General features: G+C 51.4%; 5 protein-coding genes across 9 annotated transcripts in view; 2 read left to right on the top strand and 3 right to left on the bottom strand.

Annotated features, from left to right (window-relative positions):
* The window catches only part of tbc1d9b (TBC1 domain family member 9b), an 11,462-nt gene extending 4,135 nt beyond the window's left edge, over positions 1-7,327 (bottom strand). The window contains exons 1-14 of one of the 2 annotated variants that reach the window (XM_077572644.1): positions 7,073-7,327; positions 6,393-6,503; positions 6,207-6,325; positions 5,739-5,973; positions 5,043-5,301; positions 3,977-4,184; positions 3,036-3,224; positions 2,090-2,239; positions 1,420-1,570; positions 1,079-1,293; positions 890-1,007; positions 387-589; positions 246-328; positions 37-166 (exon numbers count right to left, since the gene is read on the bottom strand). In XM_077572644.1, coding sequence (XP_077428770.1) covers positions 37-166; positions 246-328; positions 387-589; positions 890-1,007; positions 1,079-1,293; positions 1,420-1,570; positions 2,090-2,239; positions 3,036-3,224; positions 3,977-4,184; positions 5,043-5,301; positions 5,739-5,973; positions 6,207-6,325; positions 6,393-6,503; positions 7,073-7,190 — 2,289 coding nt within the window. In that variant the 5' untranslated portion in view covers positions 7,191-7,327. Of the gene's footprint in view, positions 1-36; positions 167-245; positions 329-386; positions 590-889; positions 1,008-1,078; positions 1,294-1,419; positions 1,571-2,089; positions 2,240-3,035; positions 3,225-3,976; positions 4,185-5,042; positions 5,302-5,738; positions 5,974-6,206; positions 6,326-6,392; positions 6,504-6,762; positions 6,943-7,072 lie in introns of those variants that run through there. The other variant, XM_077572645.1, reaches the window with a different exon arrangement.
* A 684-nt stretch (positions 7,328-8,011) lies between these two features.
* On the bottom strand, positions 8,012-13,647 carry rnf130 (ring finger protein 130). 2 transcript variants are annotated; one of them, XM_077573697.1, is made up of 10 exons: positions 13,491-13,582; positions 13,363-13,419; positions 12,690-12,992; positions 12,341-12,532; positions 11,591-11,841; positions 11,277-11,348; positions 11,121-11,203; positions 10,667-10,763; positions 10,409-10,598; positions 8,012-9,900 (listed from the first exon to the last, which is right to left on the bottom strand). In XM_077573697.1, the coding sequence occupies exons 3-10, from the start codon at positions 12,973-12,975 to the stop codon at positions 9,812-9,814; spliced, it is 1,260 nt and encodes a 419-aa protein (XP_077429823.1). In that variant the 5' UTR covers positions 12,976-12,992; positions 13,363-13,419; positions 13,491-13,582; the 3' UTR covers positions 8,012-9,811. The 2 variants fall into 2 exon arrangements, with proteins under 2 accessions (XP_077429823.1, XP_077429824.1); XM_077573698.1 differs by lacking the exon at positions 13,363-13,419 and having other exon boundaries at positions 13,491-13,647.
* On the top strand, positions 13,630-16,582 carry LOC144056693 (proteinase-activated receptor 4-like). 2 transcript variants are annotated; one of them, XM_077573695.1, is made up of 3 exons: positions 13,630-13,859; positions 14,674-14,828; positions 15,278-16,582. In XM_077573695.1, the coding sequence occupies exons 1-3, from the start codon at positions 13,630-13,632 to the stop codon at positions 16,339-16,341; spliced, it is 1,449 nt and encodes a 482-aa protein (XP_077429821.1). In that variant the 3' UTR covers positions 16,342-16,582. The 2 variants fall into 2 exon arrangements, with proteins under 2 accessions (XP_077429821.1, XP_077429822.1); XM_077573696.1 differs by having other exon boundaries at positions 13,715-13,859; positions 13,945-14,828.
* Positions 16,583-17,982: 1,400 nt separating this feature from the next.
* exosc3 (exosome component 3) lies at positions 17,983-22,631 on the top strand. Its single transcript, XM_077573699.1, has 4 exons — positions 17,983-18,216; positions 18,757-18,906; positions 19,001-19,152; positions 20,152-22,631. Exons 1-4 carry the CDS (start codon positions 17,983-17,985, stop codon positions 20,357-20,359), a joined length of 744 nt encoding a protein of 247 aa, XP_077429825.1. The 3' UTR covers positions 20,360-22,631.
* LOC144056696 (polyadenylate-binding protein-interacting protein 2-like) lies at positions 19,148-23,672 on the bottom strand. 2 transcript variants are annotated; one of them, XR_013295098.1, is made up of 6 exons: positions 23,524-23,672; positions 22,489-22,630; positions 22,276-22,416; positions 21,068-21,263; positions 20,701-20,814; positions 19,148-19,328 (listed from the first exon to the last, which is right to left on the bottom strand). XR_013295098.1 is itself a non-coding variant. In XM_077573701.1 (4 exons), the coding sequence occupies exons 2-4, from the start codon at positions 22,618-22,620 to the stop codon at positions 21,192-21,194; spliced, it is 345 nt and encodes a 114-aa protein (XP_077429827.1). In that variant the 5' UTR covers positions 22,621-22,630; positions 23,524-23,672; the 3' UTR covers positions 20,867-21,191. The 2 variants fall into 2 exon arrangements, 1 of the variants encoding a protein (XP_077429827.1); XM_077573701.1 differs by lacking the exons at positions 19,148-19,328; positions 20,701-20,814 and having other exon boundaries at positions 20,867-21,263.
* Between the last annotated feature and the right edge of the window lie 467 nt (positions 23,673-24,139).

Raw genomic sequence — 24,139 nt, 5'->3', positions numbered from 1 at the left:
TCGTCATCATCATCATCATCGTCATCATCATCAGACCTCGTAGGACGACTTGATGAGATCGAAGATGTCAATCTCGGGCGGCGGCTCGTCTCCGCCGGTGAGGAGGGCGTGCAGGTGGGGCACGGGCGGCGTGGCGACCTGCTTGTTGACCACGTGGTCCAGGTACCTTCACACACACACAAATCATGAGTGGCGGCGGGCGGTCGATGGGGCAGGCGGCGCCACGCCCCATCGGCGACCGCTACCTTCCCAGGACGGTCATGGCTTCGCCCTCGTCGCTGCAGGCCAACAAGGCGTCCATGTTGTCATGCAGCACCGCCAGCGCCACCTGCGGGCGGGACGGGGGCGCGTCAGCCCAAGTCGGCGGCCAACGGCGAGCGGCGTACCTGGAAGATGACTTTGATGCCCTCGTAGAAGAAGCAGTCGACCAGCAGCACGGCGCTGTCGAAGGGCATGACGGACAGGAAGAGGGTGAGGAACCACGACAGGCTGATGGTGGAGATCACGCCCAAGTCCTGCATGTGCTCGTACAGCAGCGGCAGGAAGGCCCGCGTCAGATCTTCAAACACGCCCTGGTCCACCAGAGCGCCTGCAAACAAATGATGAAGACATTCTGCCGGCATATTCCAGAATTGGCAGGAGAAGATATTTCAGGACGCTTTTGCACGATGAGAAACATTTGGCCCCATAGCGGAATGTGGAAACGGCCACCAAAGCAATCACAATATCCCAATACTGGAGTATTGGGATCAATACTGGGATACTCGTGATGCATTTGGGTGCATCTGCTCCACTAACATTCTGCCGATCTGAGATCAAGTGCAACGTTGTAATCCTGGTGCACAAGTAGAAACGTGGAGCGGCGTCAGCACTTTGGCGCCGTACCCACCCACGACTCGGGTGTTGTAGTAGTCGGGCAGCATGCGCTCGCACAGCGCCACCAGCAGCCAGAAGGCCGCCTCCTCCGGGCAGTACAGCAGCAGCACCGACGTCACGATGTTCATGGCCTGCCGGCGAGGGGGCGGCCCGTCAGTCAGGCCGGCGCACGGCCACGCCGGCGCGGGCGGGCGCCACCCACCTGACAGTAGCCGATGCCCGGGTTCCTGTGGGCGTAGGCGGTGAGGACGCGGCGCAGGGCGGCGATGCCCAGCTCGTTCTGGAAGGCCCGGTGCTCGGGCATGGAGCGGTGGAGGTCCCGCTCGATCTCCTCCGTGGCCAACGAGCACGAGCCCGCCGCCTGCTCCACCAGCTCGCCGTAGTAGCCCGCGTGCATCGACATCTGGTTCTGCGCTCCTACACGCCGGGCCGGCGGGAGAAGAGGGGGAAAAAACGGACGGCATCAGCCCGGAGGCTCACGCGGGACGCAGATGACCGCGCAGGAGATCAAAGAAAAGAGGAGGAGAAGAAAAAGATGCCGACCTGAGAAGAGCAACCAGAGTTCTCCTCGGAGCCTCTCGGGAATGCCGCCCAGGACCAGTTCTCGGGTTTTGGACGTCCGGTACATGCAGACTCCGCGGCCAAACTCCGAGAAGTGGATGTTCCACGCCTCCTCCTTCATCTTCTCCTTCATCTGACGCACGCAACCAAACAGACACACACACATCACGCCACGCCACGCCACGCCACGTCACGTCACGTCACGTCACGTCACGCCACGCCACGCCACGTCACGTCACGCCACGTCACGTCACGTCACGCCACGTCACGTCACGCCACGTCACGCCGCGCCACGTCACGTCACGCCACGTCACGCCACGTCACGTCACGTCACGTCACGTCACGTCACATGACCACCACATGGTTTGACGTGACCTGAAATTGATATTGGCCGTAGCTGATATCAATTGGTTGAATTGGATATTGTTTGCCGATTGGAAAGTCTTGTTTTGGTCTTTTGGAGGTACAAAGATGGCCGCAAAATGCAAACCTTCTTCAACATTTCCAATTGCCACAGAAATAATTCAACGAGCCCGCCGTCTGCATGTTTTTGGCGTGACGCCTGCACATGAGCGAGTCAAAAACAAACTTGAACGAACGGGCTTTCGTCGTTTTGGGCCGCTGGACGTGTCCCGTCGGCTGTTGGACTCACGGCTTTTGGTCCCGGGTCCCGTGGGGCGTCTTTGTGGTAAAGCTGCAGAAGAGCTTGCGTGGCCGTCGGCACGTCAGGATGGTAAAGACGCTCCCTGGAGACGCTCGAGGACGTCTGCTGGCGGGACAAAATGACAACCTTGGAGACTTCCTGCTGACATCACGAGAGAACGGACGCGTCATTTCTGAAGTCTGACGGTTGAAATGAACTGAAATGCGAACGGACACACCAGCGAGGCAATTGCCGAACTGCACTAAAACATGCCAGCTTTCTTAGAAGGAAATGTTCTCTCCTCATTTGGATTTGCCGAAAGGTTGCAAGAAATGCTGCCGACCGTCAGTCTGCGAAAACGCAAGTCTTAAGTAAGACATCACTTCTTAAATGTAAGCTCAATTTGCTTATTTTAAGTGAAGTTATTTGTCTTTCAAATGAAATTGTCAGACAAGATCATTGTGCTTATTTTAAGAAGCTGGAAAAACGTACGTGCTAACGTTGCTACGAGCTAAAGCAAACGCGTGCGTCCACGACCGAGCACGCGCTGATGAAAGCACAAAAGCAAAAGGATGACGAGGACAGCATTAATGCCGACTCGTCACTTGGCTGTCGAGCATGTTTGGCTTTGGCTGGATTTGATTCAATCGGGTCCGACGCGGGTCCGACGCGGGTCGGTGGATTTCCATTGCAATTGATTGATTGATTGGTGGGGACAAAAGGACCGAGTCATAATCACTAAGCAAAGATGACAACTAACAGTTCGGTACCCTTACAAGACGTCACGTATGTCACGTGTTCTTTTTAATCGAGCTGCTTGTTACCGAACGACACAAGACAAATTCTTAGTTTACGTTTCGACAACCTCGGCCAGTCGAGAGGATTCTCAAGGTTGCGTCTTCTCGTTCCTTCTTGCAAGGACATCAAGTCGTCTTCAAGAGCAACGAAGTCTTACCACGGCCGCCAGAGGACTGACGTCCCCCCACGAGCTGTCCGGCGTCCGCTGCAGGAAGTCGGAGATGCGCTGGACCAGGAAGTCTCGGTCTTTCAGGTTGGCAAAGAGGAAGTTGATTTTGCTCTTGGTGCTGATGGACACGGGACACGGCAGGACGCTGCTGCTGTCCGCCTTCTCCACGATGGACACCTGACACGCCAAGCAAGAACGTTGGTTTCACATACCGGCACGTTTGCCATTTGACCTCCTGGCACACTTTCCACTTTGGATGAAAATCACAAACGTTTGCGCCGCCCGCCGACAGCAGGCCGCTCAACTTGCGACGCGGTGCAAAAGGTCCCGGATCGAAATGGCCGCTAACAACAAGGTCGGAGGCTTCAACCGTTTGGGGCGTCCAATGGGATGGCAGCGCTTGTCAACAGGCCAGCAATGGAAAGCATTAGCCACGTTAGCCGAGCGCTAGCTGGCCAAACTGGCAAATGTTGTTGCAGACACCAAAGCAAACTTGTTTGCATATCAATACATTTTCCATCTTTTATTTGTGCAGCTTTTGCTGATGTGTGTCCATATTTGTTATTTTGGATGACTCTTCAAAATGGTGGAAGACAATATTGTGTGAGCATGGAAAAGGCTGGCCAGTTCTTGTCCCCATTTTGTTTTTCACTTCATTTGAAATTGACAAGATGGCCCACCACTGCCGATTTTGGCTCACAACTCAAAGCTAACAAATGAATCACGTGACAACGGCTAACTCGTAAAAACAAAACAAAAAAAACAACACACGTTAGCCGTGTTGCAAACACGGCATGAAACGGCTAGCGGGAAAATGGAAATGGTTGTTTTAGGAGGACGAGCGTTTGTTTGGGTAACGCTGCAATCAATGGCGTTGAAATGTTTGGCATGTGCGTGCGTGCGTGCGTGCGTGCGTGCGTGCGTGAGACCTCTCTGAGCGGGATGATGAGCTGGCAGAGGTCTTCTTCTCGGCTGCGGAAGCAGATGTAGTTGTTGGAGATGAAGAGCTGTCCCGCCACGTGCATCTTGGCGAAGGGCGTCCACAGCGTGCAGTCCGTGTGTCCGTCCAGACGCTCGTCCTGCGTCAGGCGGAAGGTGCTGCGGTAACGCTCGTTCTTGGCCCGCGCGTCCAGATCCCTGCCGCAAAACGCACGCTGATTGCTCCGTCCCACCCGCGTGGCGCTCCGAGACACACTCGGGGACTGATTTCAAGCCTGACCCGGGTCGTCACAACATCTCCATGTTGCCATTTTTGAATTACTCTCTGAGATTCATGTCCTAAAGTCATACTGAACTGGTAGGAAGAAATAGTGGGATGTTGCTAAAAAGTCATACCGGCGTAATGACAAAGTGATTTCCGTGCCGTGCTTACTCGGCGATTTCAAAATCAGCCAAAGTGACAAAGTCGAGAACGGCCGAGTGACTGGCGGATCAAGAAGACGTTTCCGTCACTTTTGTGGCGATCGGAGAGCGAGCGCATGATTGCGAACTCCATTCAATCAGTCCCCGTTCTCAAAGCACCCGACCGACAACATTGACAACATTTCGCAAAAAGTGACAGATGGTCTGTCAAAATGATTTTGGTGCAAAATGATTTTGGTGCAAAATGATTTTGGTTCAAAATGATTTTGGTTCAAAATGATTTTGGTTCAAAATGATTTTGGTGCAAAATGATTTTGGTGCAAAATGATTTTGGTGCAAAATGATTTTGGTGCAAAATGATTTTGGTTCAAAATGATTTTGGTTCAAAATGATTTTGGTGCAAAATGATTTTGGTGCAAAATGATTTTGGTGCAAAATGGCCTGGAGAAAATATGCTCCTTCAAATTCAAATCCGACAATGGAAGTGGATTGCTTGTCAACATGCGGCCTGACAACTTTGCTTTGGCCCGCCCACTTTCACTTCAAAATAAGCTCCAAATGTATGTGGAGGCGCCCCCTCCAAGATGGCGGCCACTTGCCAACAATTGCAAAGGAGAGCGGGACTTGCCGGACCTCTTGAGGACGGAGACGTTCTTGAGGGTCTTGGAGGCTTTGGGCAGCGAGCGGTCGGCGGCGAAGGCCTCGTTGTCCAGCAGCTGCCGCATGGCCAAGTTGGCCAGTTGCTCCATCAGCTTGAAGGTGTCGTTGATGTTGAGGAACATGGAGAAGAAATGCTCGCCCAGCCGGGTTCTCACACGGACGCTCTCCGGGAACAGCAGGGTGGCGTTCTTCTCCAGCTGCGTCACTTCCGTCCACTGGACCACCAGGGTCACTGCGAGAAAGCAACAAAAACAATCTCACAACAGCAAAGACAATTTGGCTTGATTTACTGCCGCCTCCTCCTCGGTCCGCCAGGCAACTTGTTTGATTGGCCGCATGCCGTCCGTGCCGCCGAGACACCAGCGGGTCAACGGACTGACACACACGTCAAGACTTGGGCAGGGAAATATTAGGCACGCGGTGCATCATATTGAAGAAAGCGGCCCGACTCTTTTTTGGGCTTGGCCAACGTCACCAGTGCAACCGGCAGGAGAACTTCTTAGTTGGGACTAACAGCAAAACTTTGTGATCGCTTCAACACGATCCGTTCTCGGCCAAACATGAGAGGATCTTGCTGGCAATCTGGGAAGATGATGAAGAATCACAGCAGCAACAGAAGAAACTCTTGGCGGTCGGTGGCAACGCAACAACAAGCGCCGGCCGGCTCACCTTCCTTGCCCAGCAGGAGGGAGTAGAAGCACAGGTGATTGACGGACAGGTAGAGCCAACCCTGGCGCGGCACGCGACCTTTCCAGTAGCTGCACGAGTAATAGTTGACCAGCTTCTCCTCTTCGGGCATGGCGAACAGTTTGCGCATCTTCAGCTGGGCTTCCTGGAACTTGCCGCAATCCTCCTCCGGCCCCCCCTCGCCCGCCGTCGCACGCTTCTCCTCCGCGATCAGGCCCTGCGGCCGGGAACAAACGGGAAGGCCGCTCAAACCGCCGCTTTCCACATGGTTGCTTGGCGACCAGCTCGCCGTTTGTCCGACAAAGGCTGGGCCATTATTGGCAAAAATAAGGATCACCTTTTTTTTTAATAGATATTAAAAAATTCATACAAACAATTGTTCATTGACGCATTATTGATTCAGCTCGTAAAATTCAACTCAAAAGAAGCAAGATGGCAGCAACAACGTACGGAAATCTTGCCCCTGACGAAGGTGGCGACGTCGTGGTCGTTGTCGAAGGCGGCCACGGTCTGCAGCAGGTTGCCCTCCAGCCAATCCCAGTGCTCCGTGATCTCCTTACGCGAGGAACCTGCCAGATGTGGCCCAGAGTCAGACGGCAGTGGATTGAGCGGCCCGGTCGGGGGGGCGGGACTCACCGCAGGCCACGTTCCAGAAGATCTGCGAGTCGGCGGTCTGGAGGAGGATTCTGTAGGGGGCCACCCTGGCGCTGGAGTCCAGAACCACATCCAGAGTCCCCACCAGCAAACCTGCAGACACAACAAACGCCGCGTCAAAACACAGCAACAGAGGTTCTTCTTAAGTTCTTCAAAGCAACTTTTTGGTACCGACATATTTGTTGAGCAAGCTTATGTTGGTACCAAGATCGATGTTCGTCTGCTCATCATGGTACCAAAAGTTATTGCTAACAGCAGATATAAGTTGGCATCCAGATCTTTTGATGTTGGTACCAAGTGGGTCCACTCAACCTCTTGGTACCAACAAAACCCTCAGCAGAGCAGCACGCACGTCCAACGGGGCTGCTGACGTCACGGCGTCCAGTCTCTTTTTCACTCATTCAACAAACAAACAAACAAACAAACAAAATGTCGCTGCTGTGTGTTCTTCCAAAGTCCATCGTGACTACACTTCAGCAACGAAAGTGGCAATGGCGGCTTGTTTGTAAAGGAAGAAAAAGGAGAAGATGACGAAGAAGAAGAAGGGAAACAAAGAAGATGAGAATGATAATCAAGCGTCATAACAATGATGCGAAAGCGGATGGAGCAGTAATAATAATAATAATAATAATAATAATGAGGAGGAAGGCGAGACGACGGACCCGAGAGCCCCCCTCCGCGGCCGTGTCCCCGCCGCCGCTGCAGGATGAAGAACGGGTTGGCCCGCTCGGACACCCAGAGCGGGCCGGCCAGCAGAACCTCCTCCGGGTGGATCCACATGCTCCTCCTCAGCGGTTCGGTTCGCTGGTCTCTCAAATTGCGCTCGCCAGGAAGCGCAGAAGGTCGGGTTCTGCTTGTGTGTGTGTTTGTTCTCTTCCTAACCCAGTCTGCTGACTGTACATCACTTCCGGATTGACGCAAAGGACACGCCCTCTGCGCGACGTCACTAACAGTGACGGGGTCGCGAATCGCAAGACGAGACACATTGAAACGCGTTGCCGACATTTCTTGACATCGATGACAAATGAAATGATGAGCATTCAGGAAAGGATTTTTAACGATTGCTCATGTTGAAATACATCAAAACAATCATTTAGACAAACATGATCATCCATCCATCCATTTTCTTAAGCGCTTGTCCTCACAAGGGTCGCTGGAGCCTATCCCAGCTGGCTTCGGGCAGTAGGCGGGGCACACCCTCAACTGGTTGCCAGCCAATCCAGGACGAACATGATCACGTCTTTTGAATCCTAAGAAATGACCAGTCGCTATATTTTGTCCTCATGTTATAAATCATCGCCACGATTTATAATTGACGTCGATGAATGCCAAGTTTTGATGAATATTCATTTTGAGGTTTGCAAACAATAAATGTCACGGAATCAATGTATTTAATTCTCCTTTATTTTTTTAATACATGTTACTCAATTTACTTTTCCTGTATTTTGATATTGTATTATTGCCCAAGTAAACAGGAAGGACTGCCTTCATTATTTCATTATTATGAACTTGCACATTAGTGCTTATGAATCTTTCCCGTTATTTATTTTATTTTTTTAATTGTTAGTTATAAGAATATCAAGAAAAGCCACGATAGAACATTTGACATCAAATCAGTTTCAGCCTGTGAATGCAAACATCAATTCATATTTATTTTAAATTAACCCATTCTCAACAAAACAGACTTTTGTCTCAAAATATTTAGCGACGGTAAATGCAATACATAATATGCTAACAGACGTTTGCACCAATCACATCGCACGCCAGGATCAGGTGACCAGTGGAGGCGGGTCCAGAAAGCAAGATGATTGGTTGACAGGTGTCAAAGGAGCAGCATTTTATTAGTGACAAACTACAAATAAACTACAGGACATTAATTTCTCTCTCACGCACACGCACGCACACACACACACATTGGTCACGTGTATGTCATCATATTTTACAACAAACATGAAGTCATATCATTATTGAAGTTATTGTGTAAATGCTCAAACCTTTTGCCTCCTCCACTTGACGTTGCCATGTGCAAACAACTATCCTGTATTTCAATGACGGATCATTAAGTATTGATCAGCTCCCAATCACAAATACATAAATGAGGATTATGAACGCGTTGAGTCCCAATCAGGATTGATATCTGCTTGTCCTTATGACTAAATATGCAAACGTGATTATGATTTACTTATGCACTTTGTATGCTTTGGCTCACGGTTCTAATAGATTGTAGGATATATATTTTCTTGTGATAAATAATGCTCTATAGATAGTATAAATTTGTGTTAATGCTGTTTTACTTGATAATAACTGTAATTATTAAGCGTGGGAGCAGCCCAGAGTCGGTACGACGGTCGCCAAGAGGGACTTTCAGGGAGTTCATACGAGGGCAAACCGAAGGTTGCTGTCAGGACGCGACTCCATTTCATGTCGGCTGCTTAGCTGCTCGGCTAATGCGCCAACTAGCTTGTCAGTGGTTAGCGAGCACATCCGTCGATGGATCCATGATTTCGTTCCTTGTCTTGCTGCGCTAACGCGAGTTAAGTAAGCCAGTAAGCGAGTCGTGGCCTTTCCCTTCCCTTCGCTCTTTTTGTGCAAATCTTAGCTTGCGGTTATCGTGCTGCGCTAGGCTAACCTTTAGCTTCAGGTGCTAAAGCATAGAAATGCGCCAGCCTGGCTTCCGTTTTGGACACCTGGCAAACTTTGCATGAAAAGCGCACCTTTGACCACGACGGTCATAGAAGAAACTTCCACAAACACGGTTACCATGGCGACGTGACAACGGGAACACGGTCGGGATCTCAGCAGGACCGGCTGGATGGGCGGGTCACGTGATTGTCTTTACGGAAGTTCTGCTTCTGGTTCTGGTCTCAGTTATAGACTGGGCTTGCTTCACAGCGCCAGCGGTTCCGCTTCTTTGGTTGTGATCCAGCTGCAGTCGCGTCCGCTGACCAACATTCAGGCACTCTGGAATTCGGCCTATTCGCTTTTCTGAGAAGGAAGAAAAAACAATGGAAAAACCATCGACGGATCGGCGCCAATTCTCCAGGGTCCTCGTGCGGAACTGGAGGCGGAGCCTTTGTCGTCCCCGATCGCATCCCAGGAACCAAATCGGGAGGGAGAAACCACAAGTCAGGGTTAGTTCCAAGTCCGAACACAACTTCTCGAAGCCTCCAGGAAAGCAGAAGCTGACAAGGAATTGACTTTTTCATGGAGGATTCTCGAGTCTTCTTCTTCTACTGCTCCCAAACCCAGTGAGACCAGATCCAGAGTCATCCGCATGCTCCACAACACTTTGGACTACTTGGGTCCCGTGTCCCAACACAGGACAGAATGTTTGTGTGTATGTTTGTGTGTGTGTGTGCGAAAAGGAGGAGGAGGAGGAGGGGTTGCCATGGCAACGGCCTTCACGACTTGTCATCGTAGAAGTCAAGACGGGCCTGAAGGTCCGGCAGCTCCGTGCGAGGCGCAGGCGTCGACGTGAAGAAGTGACCGCCTGCAAAAAAAAAAAGAAAAAAGTTCAAAACAGTCCTAAAACTCAGTCTAAAAAAAATTCTAAATCTCATCTCATTCAACATCATTGAAAATAAATCTGTGAAAACATCTCAAGAGAGTCAGAGTAAAAAAATGTAATCAAATAAAAGGCCCAAAAATAAATCAAATACAACTCAAAGCCCGAAGTCTCAATCATTTGCGTGTAACAAAATTCAACCTACAGGCTGGAAATGCGACTTTGGAATTTTGCGGATCCATTTTTTGGAAGGTTACGGTAATGGAGCTATTCGATGTGTTTGGATGAAGCGCAGCAAGCCAACTCGCAACCTGCAATGTCAAAGCGCTTCTTCTGGGCCTCGACATGGCAAAAAAATCCCCCCAAACAAAAACAGTCAATAAAATAAACATGCACACAAAAAAACGACATGTAGAAAGTCATCAGAAAACGTGGAGTGCACAAGAAAATGTCAAGATGGACAAAGAGGATCCCGGCCCCGCCCACATCTTACTGGTGACGGCGATGGCGATGTCGGCAGGTGTGTGGGGCGGAGCCTCCGGGCGGGGCGGGCTGAGCGGCTCCAGGCTGACGGCGGGTCGGCCGGCACGTCGTCCGGGCGGCGCCCTCGGGCCGGCGGACGCCGAACCCTCGCCGGGACGCTCCGTGTCCAGGACCTCGCTGTCCACGCAGGGGACGCCGCTCTGCACGGCAAACGGCGGCGACATCAGCGAGGTTGCCACGCGCGACAAGAAGAAGCGGGCGGACTCACCGCGATGCCGAGAGCCTTGAGGATGTTGAGTTTGCACATCGGACACGTGCAGTGCTCGTTCAGCCACGGGTCCACGCACGCCTTGTGGAACACGTGCCTGAATACACACGAGTGACATCATCGTCTCCATGACAACGCCACCCGGGACCCGGAGGCCTTTTTGACAGCATTCGGTAACAAGCCCGCACCGGCATGGACATGGTCATGTGACTTGATGATCAACACGTCACGTCACATGACATTTGGTCTTGCCGAGTGGCTGCACGTGGACCCCGCCCACCCGTCAAATACAACGTTCGAGCGCGGGTCCAAATCAAAGTTGGAATGACACAAATTGATGTTTTAGATTCATTTCTTCTCTACTGCCAAGGAATCGCACTCTTTAAAATCAAAGACTGCGCGAATGTGACTCAGGCTCCGCCCATTTTGTGCCCCTGCCGGTCACATGACTTACTTGCAGGGAAGGATGCGGACGACGTCGTTCAGCTGGTACGCTTCGATACAAACCGCACAGTGGTTGAAATCAGGATCCGTCTCCTACACACGCACACACATTACGATTGCAAATCAAAAACACGCACGCACGCATTCGTCATGGTTTTCTTTTGACCTTATCGCCTTTCTTCACCGTCCTGGTGCTCAACTTCCCGATGGCCTTTTTGGCCGCGTCACCCAGACGACGCTGATGACAGAGCAACAGGACGCACAACATTAGGATCACACGCAAAACACATACACACTTATTTACACACGCTCACGCAAAGGTTTATGACCATTCATATTTGTTTTTTAAACAAAAAGCAAGCTAGACTCAAATGAAGCATTTTGTCAAAAGTAAGAAAGAAAAGCAAATAAAAATGAACAATGAAAAATGCTATACTTTTGTAGCTCGCGTCACTCAAAGGCACAGACAGACGTACGTACGTGTGCGCGGTGCGGCGCGCCGCCGTATCGGATCTTCTGTATGAAGTAGAAGATGAGCCAAGCGGAGGAGATGATCATCAGGACAATGAAGGAGACGGACACGAAGACCAGCGAGCCTCGGTTGATGTTCTTGCTGTGACTGCGCTGGCCCACCAGGACCGTCACCAGCACGCTCAGGTTCCGCTCCAGCTGGGCCAGGATGTCTTTGCCGTAAGCTTCCGTGATCATCACCGCCACCGTCTCGCCCGTACCTGAAGGCCAGCCCACAACGCGTGACGCTCGCACCGGCAGCCCAGCCCAGCCCAGCCGTCGGACCGCCGGGACCGAGGACCGGCCGGAGCTGGAGCGGACTCGGCCCGTCCTCGGCCCGTCCTCGGCCCGTCCTCGGCCCGTCCTCGGCCCGTGCGTACATGACGACCCATGGACCCTTTGGGCCCACCGTCTACCTTACAGCTATGACAAATCTCATCAAGCAATCTTGACCATTTCTTCACATGATGCTGCCCTAAAAACACGAAAAGCAGCGACACCGTTTTGTAAAGACTTTAAAGGCGCTCAATACGAACTCATCGGTCAACCGTCGCATGCGGGCCGCTTCTAACTTAGCACTTGCTGGCCCCAAAAAAGCCTGATGGACCCAGTTTGTGGCCAAGACCAGCAAGTCCATCCAGCGGCACCTCCCAGAGCCGTGCCGGTCCACAACCTGGAAGTCTCCCGTTAGCACGTTAGCACGTTAGCACGCTGACTGACCTTCGTGGCCCATCTTGACCGTCTTGTTGGTGGAGTTGTTGTAGATGAGGACGGCGCTGGCGTTGAACGCGGCCGCTTTCAGGATTTTCTCCTTGAACGTGCAGTTTCCTCTCTGCAGCAGCGCCACCCACTGGACGCCACGAGGAGGCGTCGTGAAGCGCGTGTTGGGGTCGCAGCCCTGACGGTCCACCGCTGCACACACGCGCAAAAAAACACAACAAAAAAGTTTTGCAAGTGGCGAGTCACTACTTTTGTTTACAAGGAGCCACGAATTCCCATGAGAGTGAATCCCAACGGCCAAACGCAATGAAAATGGGAATGGGAATGAAAAGGTCGAATCGAAGTTTACCTCCGTGGCGAGGCGCCGGCGTGACGACCAGCAGCGCGCGGGTGTCGACTTTGGGCGAGTTCTGTCCGTAGGTTCCGTCCTCGCTGCTCATGACGTGGACGGCGTGTCCTTGCGCGTCCATCACGCTGGCGTTGACCGTGGCGCTCACGTACTCCTCAGACTCCAACACGGCGCCGCCGCGGTCCGAGCGGCCCGCCTGCGTCCACGGGGACCGGACCAGCACCAGGACCAACACCAGGACCGGTACCGAGGGGATGCGGAACCCGCTCCGGCTGAGGGACGTCATGCTGTCCTCATCCAAAACTGTCGGCGGCGGCGGGCATAAGAAAAACATCAAACGACATCAAGTGCAACAATTCATCTCATGATGATCAAATTCATCAACAACAATTTTGATCATCCATTCATTGATGTGTGTGTGTGTGTGTGTGTGTGTGTGTGTGTGTCCTGTCCTCCGCACGTCTTCATGTCCTCTAATCTCGTCCACTGAAATGTCCTGATGTCCAACGGCAGCCTCCCTTTCTAAAGCGCCCTCTCTATCGAGTGTGTCTCTTTCTACGGATGTCCACCACGGCCAGATGACCATCATCATCATCATCATCATCATCATCATCGTCATCATCGTCATCATCGTCATCATCGTCATCATCGTCATCATCGTCATCATGCTCACCTTCAGGCCTGCTGCCACGGTTTGTGTTGTGTCGTTTTGCGTGAGGGGGAGGAGCAACTAAAAAGACAGACACACTGTCCATCCATCCATCCGATTGCATTGAAGGGACTTGAGCGTGCACGACTCACGTCTTTGTCGAAGCGCGTGCACGCGGACGCACAGGCGGCCTTCCTTCCTTCCTTCCTTCCTTCCTTCCTTCCTGGTGTCTGTCGATCCGCGTCCTCGCCGCTGGGGGTCGGCAGTTGTGGCCGGACGGCTCGGGGTTTAATGTGTGGGTCTGGAGGGGGTCCTCGTCCCTCTCGTTCGTTCCTGTTGGGCCTGCGAGTGCCCTCGAGCCTTTTTGGGCTTGTTTTGGTTCCGCTAACGCTCGTGCGCTGCGGAAGCTCCACCAGTTCGGCAGTGGCGCAGCGCGCATGCGCACACGCAGACACACTCTGCGCCCGGGTGTGTTTGTGTTTAGCTGCCGAGATGTTCATCAAGTATCGCGAGAATATCAGGTACAACGTGCAAATATCGCTATATAATGAGTTTTTGTGGTTGCAAAAATGAATACCGAACGGTATTTTCCAATCATTATTAAAGAAAAAAGAGAAGCCAAAGGGAGAAGTGGAAGAAGATCAGATGATGGTTTGTCGGTGTGCTTCCTCCAGCAAAACGATGACGTCAAAACTAATAGAGGAACAAGACTGGAGCCTCAACTCTTCTTTATGTCTTTATATGAAGGACTTGGAAACAACCATTGCTGCATAAACGTGGGGTCCAAATCAGTCATGTCACAAAGCAAGATAAAAAACAAATGAATGAATAAATATCACCAGTCGGTAAGTCCTAATAATGTAAATGGACATCATGGGAAGTGTAGTGTGTACACGTGACTGGACTACGAACACAAGCACTCTCCAGCAGATGTTGCCGTGTCGTGTCGAGGTTGCGTGAACGCACTTGACTTTTATTTGTACACTCTTCAGACAACGTGACTTGAATGCGTCACCGTGGCAACAGCAGCATTGAAAGCCACAGACAGGAAGTGTTCTTATCGGGACCGGACGGTGTCGTGAAAACAGGAAATGCTACAAATACTTTCCGCATGTTCGAGACCGTTAGCTCACTACCCAGCATGCACCGCACCTCTCACGGTCCAGATGCAAGAGAACCGACGCATCTGGACCGCATCAGACTTCACTGAAAAGGAGAGCAAGCAAGTACGCTTGCGCAAGAGAAAAAGCAAAAAAGAAGCAGAAGTCAAAGAAAACAAAAGAGCGTACTAAGAAAAATTGGAGAAAAACCTTTTCTTTTCTTTTTTTACGAAAGAAAATCGCCCAAAAAAAGAAGACGCATCTACAACCGGAAGGAGGCGATGAAGTGGTTTGGGGCTCCGCTCTTGGTCTGGCTGCTGTGGTCCGTCCTCGGCGTGTCGTCTTTGTCCTCTGCGGGTCCCGCCGAGGAATGTTCCGGCATGTCCATGCGTGAGTTGACGCTTCTTCCTCTTTGGCACAATTTACACCAAACGCAAACATGACTCGGCTCGTTGACTTTGCTCAAGCGCGAATCTCTGCACACAAGGAAGTTCCGTATGACTGGGACGGAAGGCAGCTGGTCTGGTCCGGCCCAAAGACCGAGACATCATCTGGTCTTTGCAAGTCAAGGCAAGGATACTTTTGACCTCGGAAGGTCTCAGGAAAGATCCATGTTGTGGCTTTGCTGCTCTCAAAGTTGACACACATTTTGGTCTCTGCTGGTCCAAAGACTGAGACCTGTTCTGGTACACGGATCCGATCTGACCACGCGTGTTCCTCTTCGCAGATTTGGGGCCATAAAGAGAAATCAAATCTTTGCGCTTTTTGCTTTGGTGGTCGGACCTCCAAATGGTTGCTTGCAGTCCAGGAAGCAAACGTCTGTTTGCGATTTTGCGCAGGTCTTCGCGCCTTCCGGCTGAGGGTCTCGTGCAACGCCACCACGCTGAGCGACAAGCAGCTGGAGGAGATCCAGGCCCCGACCACCACCTTGTACCTGCCGGCGCTCTACCTGCTGGCCCTGGCGGCGGGTCTGCCGGCCAACCTGCTGGCGCTGTGGATCCTGGCCTTCCGAAGCAAGCGTCTGCCGGCCACCGTCTTGCTCATCAACCTGACGGCGGTGGACTCCCTGCTGCTGCTGGCGCTGCCCTTCCGCATCGCGTACCACTTCCGCGGGAACCACTGGGACCTGGGCGAGCCCTTGTGCCGGACGGTGACGGCCGTCTTCTACGGCAACATGTACGGCTCGGTGCTGTGCCTGGCGCTGGTGGCCCTGGACCGCTACGTGGCCTTGGTGCACCCGTTCGGCGCCAGGAGCCTGCGCGGCCGGCGGACGTCCCTGCAGATGACGGCGGCGGTGTGGGTGGCGGTGGCGGCGGCCATGTTGCCGCTGCTGATGTCGCAGCAGACGTACGCTCTGGACCGGCCCGACATCACCACCTGCCACGACGCGCTGCCCCAGCGGGAGCAGGAGAACTTCTTCCTGCCCTACTTCGCCGCCCTGTTCACGCTGGGCTTCCTGCTGCCCTTCGCCGTCATCGTCTTCTGCCACTGCGGCGTCCTGCGCGCGCTGCTGGTCGAGGGCGAGCGCTACGCTCACGCCGTGCGGGTCACGCTGCTGGTGCTGCTGGTGTTCGTGGTCTGCATGTTGCCTAGCAACGTCCTGCTGCTCCTCACCTACGCCGCGGACGGCCACGGCGCCGGCCAGGACGTCTACGTGCCGTACATGCTCAGCTTGGCCGTCAGCACCTTCAGCAGCGTCGCGGACCCGTTCATCTTCTACTACGTGTCGGCCGACTTCAGGGACAAGGCCAAGAGCGCGCTCTGTGGCCGCCGCGGCGCTCCGCCGACGGCCCGCCCGCCCAACAAGGCGTCCTACTCCTCGTCCTCGCCGGGGCCTCGGACCAAAGTCACCCTGCTGTCCATCTCCACGCGGAACTCGGACCTGAAGGGCCGACCGCAGTGAGCGCTTGCGGGGATGCCGCCTCGAAAGTCGCCACGTGCGTCCGTGCCGGCTCGGCTAACGGTCGGCATGACGGCGGTCTTCCAACGACGTGCTTCACGTCGGCACCACCCGTTTCATGAGAAGCTTCGTGGACATTCCAAGTTCAACGTGTTGAACCACCGTTTGACATACTTGATCACCTTTGGATGAATCCATAGCCAACTCAAATGTGTCAATAAAAAGATGCTTTTGCTTAATCTGTCTTCTGACTTGAGTTTATTCTGCTCAAATCTCATCTCAGAATCAGCCACGCACACACGCACGCACGCACGCACGCACGCACGCACACAAAGGAAATTTTTTCCTGCGGCCCTAAAACATACAAACTGTATGAGAAGTGAAGTTCGTAACTGCTGTTACGTATCGGAGCTAGATGAATACAATTGAATTACACAGTAGCATGTAGCTAACCAATAAAGCTACACATTTACATGTAGTATTTGTATTTGTAACCAATATTGTAAGATTGAAGTAGAAAAACTTGGACTTTGATAGCTAGCAGTTGCTCCTGGTTAGCACATCTCGAAAGTTCCGAATGGACTCGTCCCGCCACCGTTACAAAAGCCAGTTGGCACCAGAGCACTGACTCAACAGAGGAAACGGTCAAATACAATCGGAAAAAATAAAAAATACAATCGGTGCCTGCAGGACCAAATGTAGGCAAACGCTGGGATAGGCTCCAGCACGCCTGTGACCCGTGTGAGGCTAAGCGGCTCGGAAAGCGGACGAACGATTGCCTGCTGTCCATCAGAGGAACAAAGTCAAGGAGCTCAGTGCCGAATGTTGCAAATTGCGACAATGACGCCATCTTAAACCTACAAAGCTGTCGGCCGGCTCTCTTGGGCAACGTCTTCGTCTTTTCAAACATGTTCAGAAGGTTGCCATTTGTTTAATTGTGAGCTCTTTTCGTGTCGGGTACGATTCTACATGTTCTGCGTTATGTTCATCAATGTGTCTGATTGTCCCAATCAAATAAGCAATAAACCTAACTGTGTACGATTATTGATTCTGAGCGGTGACAAACATACATGAGTAGTAGTTAAACTACTGCCTGAAAACGAGATGATCTATACTTGAAGTAGAGCAATCAAAAGTTAAGCGCAAAGAGCATCACTTAAGAAAACAATGTTGTCATAGAGTTAATATGACACGCAACGACATTTCAAATACTGTTCCAATGAGCGAAGTGCGCATCTCGACGGAACGGTGCATTATGGGTAGCGGCGCGGTGCATTGTAAAGCTAAACGACCAGACGGTCATTGAAAATGAAATGGATCCAATGGAATGAGCTCTGATTTGTAACATTTCAACCGCTGGAAAGTTGCTGTTTTTTTTAATTGAATGTATTTTAAACGAGCATAGCCTAACCCTAACCCTAACCCCCTCCCACTCACACAAACACGCGCACATACCAACAGGTTCTCCCAGGCGGGGAAGCGAACCCACGCCAACCTGCATAATGCGCACTTCGCACCTATGAAGCACGTGATGTGACTTTGCGGGATTGTGCCTCCGGTCCGCGAGGTGTCGCTGCGGGCGGATTCCGCGCACCAACAATAGACAGGCAACGCAATCAGCAAGCGTGCGAGCGGAACATCGGAATGTTGCCTCGATTAAAAGCCAAAGTGGGCTCGGTTCTGCTGCCGGGAGACGAGTTCTGCCTGGACACGGACGCCGGCGCCGACACCATCTCGCTGGCGGGCCCCTCGAAGGCGGACAAGGTAGTTTGCGGGCCCGGACTGCGGCGCAGCGGCGACCGCCTGCTGGTGTTTAAAAGCGGAGTTCTGCGGCACAAAGAGCCCAACATGTTCTGGATGGACGCCCAGCACAAAAGGGTGACAAACGATACACAACAAGCGGCACAAATGTCTTCTTTTTCTCTCCCAAACTTCTGAATGTCTGGACAGCGAGGCACGTTTGTGACGTCATCGAGAGGCGACAACATTTGGGTTGAACGCCAATCACGGCTAATATCATGAAATCAAAAGAATATGCATGTCAGCAGGTGAATGATTTTTAGAATGAACCACTAAACTACTAATCAGCTACTGGTGTCACGTTACAAATGTCCGACTTTCCAACTATGGAGCTCCAAACCCTTGTAAAGCATGCTAAGGACGTACTTCCTAACGGCTGTGCACTACTTGTAAACTCGCGCCCGCGTGATAGCAGCACGAAATGCATCTTGGGATATTTCCCCAGTCAAATGACGCATCCTTGGTTTAAGCTAGCAGACAAGAACAACATCCTGGTATTCCGTGCGTTCTGTATGCCTACTTCCAATTGGATGAATACTCTGTCCGCGACTGATGAGATCACAAGGACGTACGAACGCCAGTTGAGAAAGCAGCCTGCGTGTTTGTGTGTGCGTTCAGTACGTTCCCGCCAAAGGAGAGACGGTCATCGGCATCGTGACGTCCAAGTCTGGAGACGTGTTCAAGGTGGACGTTGGCGGAAGTGAGCAGGCGTCTTTGTCCTACTTGGCCTTCGAAGGCGCCACCAAGAGGAACCGACCCAATGTCCAGGTTGGTCTGTGCCGGCCGGGAGAGGGGGCGTGGCCTCCGTCCGCTGACTGGACGCCTGCGTGACCGACCAATCTCCCCCCTCTGCCTGCTTCAGGTTGGCGACCTGCTGTTTGCGCAACTGATCGTTGCCAATAAGGACATGGAGGCGGAGCTGGTGTGTGTGGACAGCGCGGGACGGGCCAATGGGATGGGAGTGTTTGGAGCGGGCGGTCTTCTCTTCAAGGTCTCGCTGGGCCTCGTCAGGCGGTATGCACGCAGCCTACCTGCAGGCTGATTGAGAACTGACCGTTTGATGAAATGAGGCTAGAAGTTTGATTTGTTAGGCAAGTTGAGGACTTCCTGTTCCTGTTCCTGATCCTGTTCGGAGTAGCAAAGTCATTTTTGGCGCAGGCCACATTGGAACTCAGCTTCTCCTCAGAGGGCTTAATAAGAAACACAAATATTTACAATGTTTAGTCATTTACCAGTACAAAGCGGTTGTTAAAACAACGACAAAGCATCACAAATTTCATACACAACGTAATTCAATACTTTTAGTTGATGTTGATTATGGTTAACTTCCACATTTCTTGACCGATTCCAGTCGTTTGAATTTTAAACTGTTCAGCTCATTACCAAAGAGTCAGCAGTCCCATTCAAAATTTCCGCGGGAATTTTTCTAGTTCAATATGCTTCACATTCAAAATACAGCACTGAAAGCAACGTGTTAGCGACATCTACTGGTGAACAAATAGAATGCAACGCGCTCATTTGAGAAGCCAACCAACAATGACTGCGGCCGGTTCTCAATTTGAAGAACGTCGAGTACCGTCTTGCCGAGCACGTTCTTCCTACGAATGTGATTGTCTTTGCAAATTGGAACAAGCGGTGTACTTGCCAAGTTACGCCCTCGATTCTGACGTATTCCGCAAAATCAGCGCGCAATGCATCTTGGGATATTTTCGTAGCCGAGCGTTCACAAGCAACAAATGATGCGTCGGTGGTTGAAGCTCGCTGTTCTCCGCATTTGAGCCATTCCCTGAGGGAGCGGTGGGCTGCGTTCGGGAATCATTTGGTCTCATCATCATTTTTGGGATTTGAATGTTTATTTTACTGTCCACGTTAATCAAGGGGCCGCTAGTTGCCCATTCCTGACCTCGATAGTTCACAAGAAGTCCACTGAAAATCTTTCTGCCGTAATTGGGAAGTCGGGAATGAGTGTTGATTCCCAAGACCGTAAAGCCCCCCTTGCTTGCCCCGCCGCAGGTTGTTGGCCCCCCAGAGTGATTTGCGGGCAGAGCTGGAGCAGCTGTTCCCGTGCGAGATGGTGGCGGGCATGAACGGTCGGCTGTGGGTCAAGTCGTCGAGCGTGCGGCGGACGCTGGTCATCGCCAACCTGCTGGAGAGCTGCGAGAACATGACGCCGGCGCAGAGGCGCCAGCTTTTCGGCAAGCTGGCCCAGGGGGCGCTCTAGAGACGGCATTTGGAATGGAGGCGGGGCCGAGTGTTTTGGACAGCGGAGCCTTGAGATGCGATTGAGCCCACACCAACTTTTCCGGGGACGAGCCTTCGTTCGGCGGATGTTTCGACAAACGGTGGAGCGTCAGCAAAAATGTGGCCCAAACTTTTTTGTGCTATTTTTCTTATTAAAAAAAACACGATGTTTGTTTTTACATAGATCCGAGCTTGCCAGTTATATTTTGCCAGGAGAAAGAATGCAGTTAACCAATTAAAATATGAACGAGAGCCCAAACTTTGTCCTTTAGTACATGTTGACCTTTTCAACAGGAAGGAATCAATTGAAGGAGGTCATACGTGTTGTAAACTGTTGTTCGTCTCCACTTGTTGCCAATAATGAGAAGTTGAAGCCAAATCGGGCTCAGGAATTTGTGACGCCACAACTGCACCAACGCGGAGTCACAGCTCCCTCTAGTGGACACATGACAGAAGGACATGAGCCTTCAAAAACACACACACAAAGTTGGATTTTGTCCGGAAAGGCGGCACTTTTTAAAAGTTCACAAGCCAACCAGTGTATTTACTTCAATGAACATTTTCAAATAGTTTTAAGAAAAATATACACTTTTTTTTTTTTTTTACAACATTTTGTCTGTTTTCTTTACAGTAGTTTTGTGGCTTTAGTGCATCAGCAGCAAAGCATTGTGGGTAGCACGGCACCTACCTGAAGCCACAAGCAAGCAGACGGCACAGCGCAACGCCACATAACACACCAGCACGTCAGCCAATCAAGCGCACGTTTACATTTGGGACACGCCCACACGGAAGCTGCGGCCATCTTGTGTCGGTCACTTGACGTGCTTCTGGATGCCCGGCGTGAACTCTTTGGCGTTGGGGTTGAGGACGCTGGGGATGTTGGTCTGCATGGAAAAACTCAGGTCAGACGGCGCCCTCTGCTGGGGAGGAGGCACCAATATTCTGGCCGCTTGAGAGCAGTGACCCTCGCTTGTCGCTGTCTTTTTGTTGCTTTGCCTTGTGAGCGAATATTTGAGATACGAGTGCTTTATGGTAGCCTTGCAATAGCCAGATTGATTTGCGCTTCACTCGAGAGAGTTGTCCACAATATCAGCTCCGCCTTGATTTGCTCGGGAAAGGCGGGGCATGCTGTACAACACTTTGAGCTGATTGGACGAAGCAGAATCGTGTGCACGTCTACCTAACTTTTGTTTCGACCAATCACGGCAAAGGATGAAAATGTCGTCGCCGACATGCGACCGTTGTGACTAGCTGATATCATGACGTTGAGTTCACGTTGTTGGTTTTGAAATGTTGATATGCGGATACAAGAGACTAATTCAGCGGGAACGGAATTCATTGCAGCGTCCACGCATTCGTCCACTGGCGTCGCCATGTTTGTTTGGTTTCTTCCCACGGCTTCGGCGCTTCTCGTTTTTGGCACAGGTGCATATCCCGCCCCCAAATACAATGTCGCTCTGTGCAGTATAATCACAACATTGCTCCAAGCCGATGACAGCATTGTTTACATCTGCCGCTAGCGAGCATTAGCAAGTATGCCGTTGTGTCACGACCCGAGGAAGGATGAAAAGGCAAAGATTGTCGATATCGGCCTTTTGAAAGGCTTATTGACTGCACGTACGACACGAATATCAGACATTCTGTTGCAAAACAATTTGTGTACAGTCGGTTGGTTAAACGCTGATTCATGCTCGCATGACGCTAGCGGACCTTTCTGTAAGTGGCACGAAACAGCACAAAGTCTCTTTTTGGATGAATTGTTGCCAAAGTTTGTTGCGTTGACTGCCGGCCATCATACAAGCACTCGTACATCAAGTTTGGCCTCAAAAGTCAATCAGCCACAAAAGTGGGGCCACTGGCGTCACTGCGTTCCGATAGCAAACATGGCTGCCTCACCGCCGCCGGCCGGTCCATCTTGTGGCAGCGAGCGTCCGGCAGGTCTCTGGCGGGGACGAACCACTCAGACTCCTCCTCCTCGTCCAGCATCTCCTGGAAGCATCGCTCCATGAAGTCCTCCTCCCACAGCTCCTCCTCCACCTGTGCGGCATCAGCGCCCCCAACCAATCAGCACGCGCGGCATCACGCGGGCGCAGACCATCGGCACCTCACCTGCCTGTTGAACTCCTCCTCGTGTTCCATCCACATGTACTCGGCGAACGGGTTGGAATCGGCCGGGCCGTTTTGGTCGCTCAGAACGATGACGCCGCTGACGACGGCCTGACTCAACCTGGGGTCCTTCATGGTGCCGCTCCTGAGACGAGGGCAGGCGCTTTGACATACAAACCCAATTGATTCCGTCTCCAGAATTAGTCGGGACACGCCCATGCCACGGCTCTTTGAATGCCATATTGGCTGCAAATGCAAACTTGACGTGAATTCAGAAATGTGTCTGCTGCTTGTAAAAGAGATCAGGAGGAAATCACTTTGGCGGCCATGTGGGAGGCACAGATACAAATCGCTCGGTGTCCTTCCTACACGACAAGACCTCCAATTACCAGGTGAGCGGCTGCACCTTAAGCACATCTTCCTGGTTGTGTTGGAGTTTAGAGACCAAAAATATAAATATAAGTTTGGATATCTTGGGTTTAGTTCCCCTTTAAAAAAAAAAGGAATGCGAGTCATTGTTAACAGTTGTCATTCCTCCGCCCGTGTCCTCTTTTTCCTCATCTCAGTTAACCTCACCGCATCCATTTACATCATTAAGTCAAGTTGAAAGAAAAGAGTTAAGAAAGTAACATTTCTAGATTTTCCAGAATTTTGTTCTTTTAGCAATTTTATTAAGCTACATTTGATTTCTTTATTTTGCTTTCAAATGTCTTTAGCTCCTTTGTTTGCAAATGTTTTTAAGAACATTGTGTATGAAATGCGCTGTATAAATAAAGCTGCCTTGCCTTTATTGCTACAGGAGTACAAGTGCCGATATCTGCTTGAAAATGGAAGCGGTAAGAGTAAAGAGTAGCCAACAAAGGAATCAAGCAGAAATATATTTCTATAGCATTAGCCACCACCAGTGACCAGCGCACGGCTAAACGTTAGCAGCGGGGCACACGTCAACATGTGACGTCAGGGCGGCGATAACAATGTCAGTGAGCTCAAATGTACTTTTTGTTGGCACAAAAATTGCCTTTGTTGGCGTGCACTTACCACAAAAATCGATTGGTGCTTGCTATTTCGGTGGCGTCCAAGACAAGGCTGTAATGGCCGACAGGCACCTGATTGTTTACCAGTCAACGTCACGCGCTGCTCGCTTGGGATTGGCTAAAATCGCCATGGTGCCTTCACGTACCAACCGGCTAGAGAAGAGGACGACACGGGAGCGTCGGAAAAAGGAGCACTCCAGATGCCTGTTGTTGATGATAGAATGTGACACCACAGATACGTCGACGCGCTCTGTGGTAGCAGCCCGGTGTAGACTCTTGACAGGTCTTGACAGGTTTCGGTCATTTTGACATTGTTACAAAGTTCCACGGGCCACATCAATACATTTGCCACTTCCCCAACAGAAAGCAATCAGTACAGCACACCAATCGGCTTTCGATCTCCGGTTTAGTTGGTGTCAATGTGCGCAGGCGCAGCTTCCTCACTTGAAAGCCATTACCGTGCGTGGATTTTATACAATTATTAAGCAACGTCTCTGTCTCTGTCTGTCTCCCCCCACCAACCCTCATTAAAAGTTTAATTTCTTACAGTAGTCACTAGCAATGAGGTGCATCAACATGAAACAATTCTTGAATTTCTCCTTCATATATATATATATATA

This window comes from Vanacampus margaritifer, chromosome 8, assembly GCF_051991255.1.
Source record: "Vanacampus margaritifer isolate UIUO_Vmar chromosome 8, RoL_Vmar_1.0, whole genome shotgun sequence".
NCBI lineage: Eukaryota > Metazoa > Chordata > Actinopteri > Syngnathiformes > Syngnathidae > Vanacampus > Vanacampus margaritifer.
Note: the sequence above shows the minus strand (reverse complement) of the source record. Positions and strands in the feature narration are given on the sequence as shown.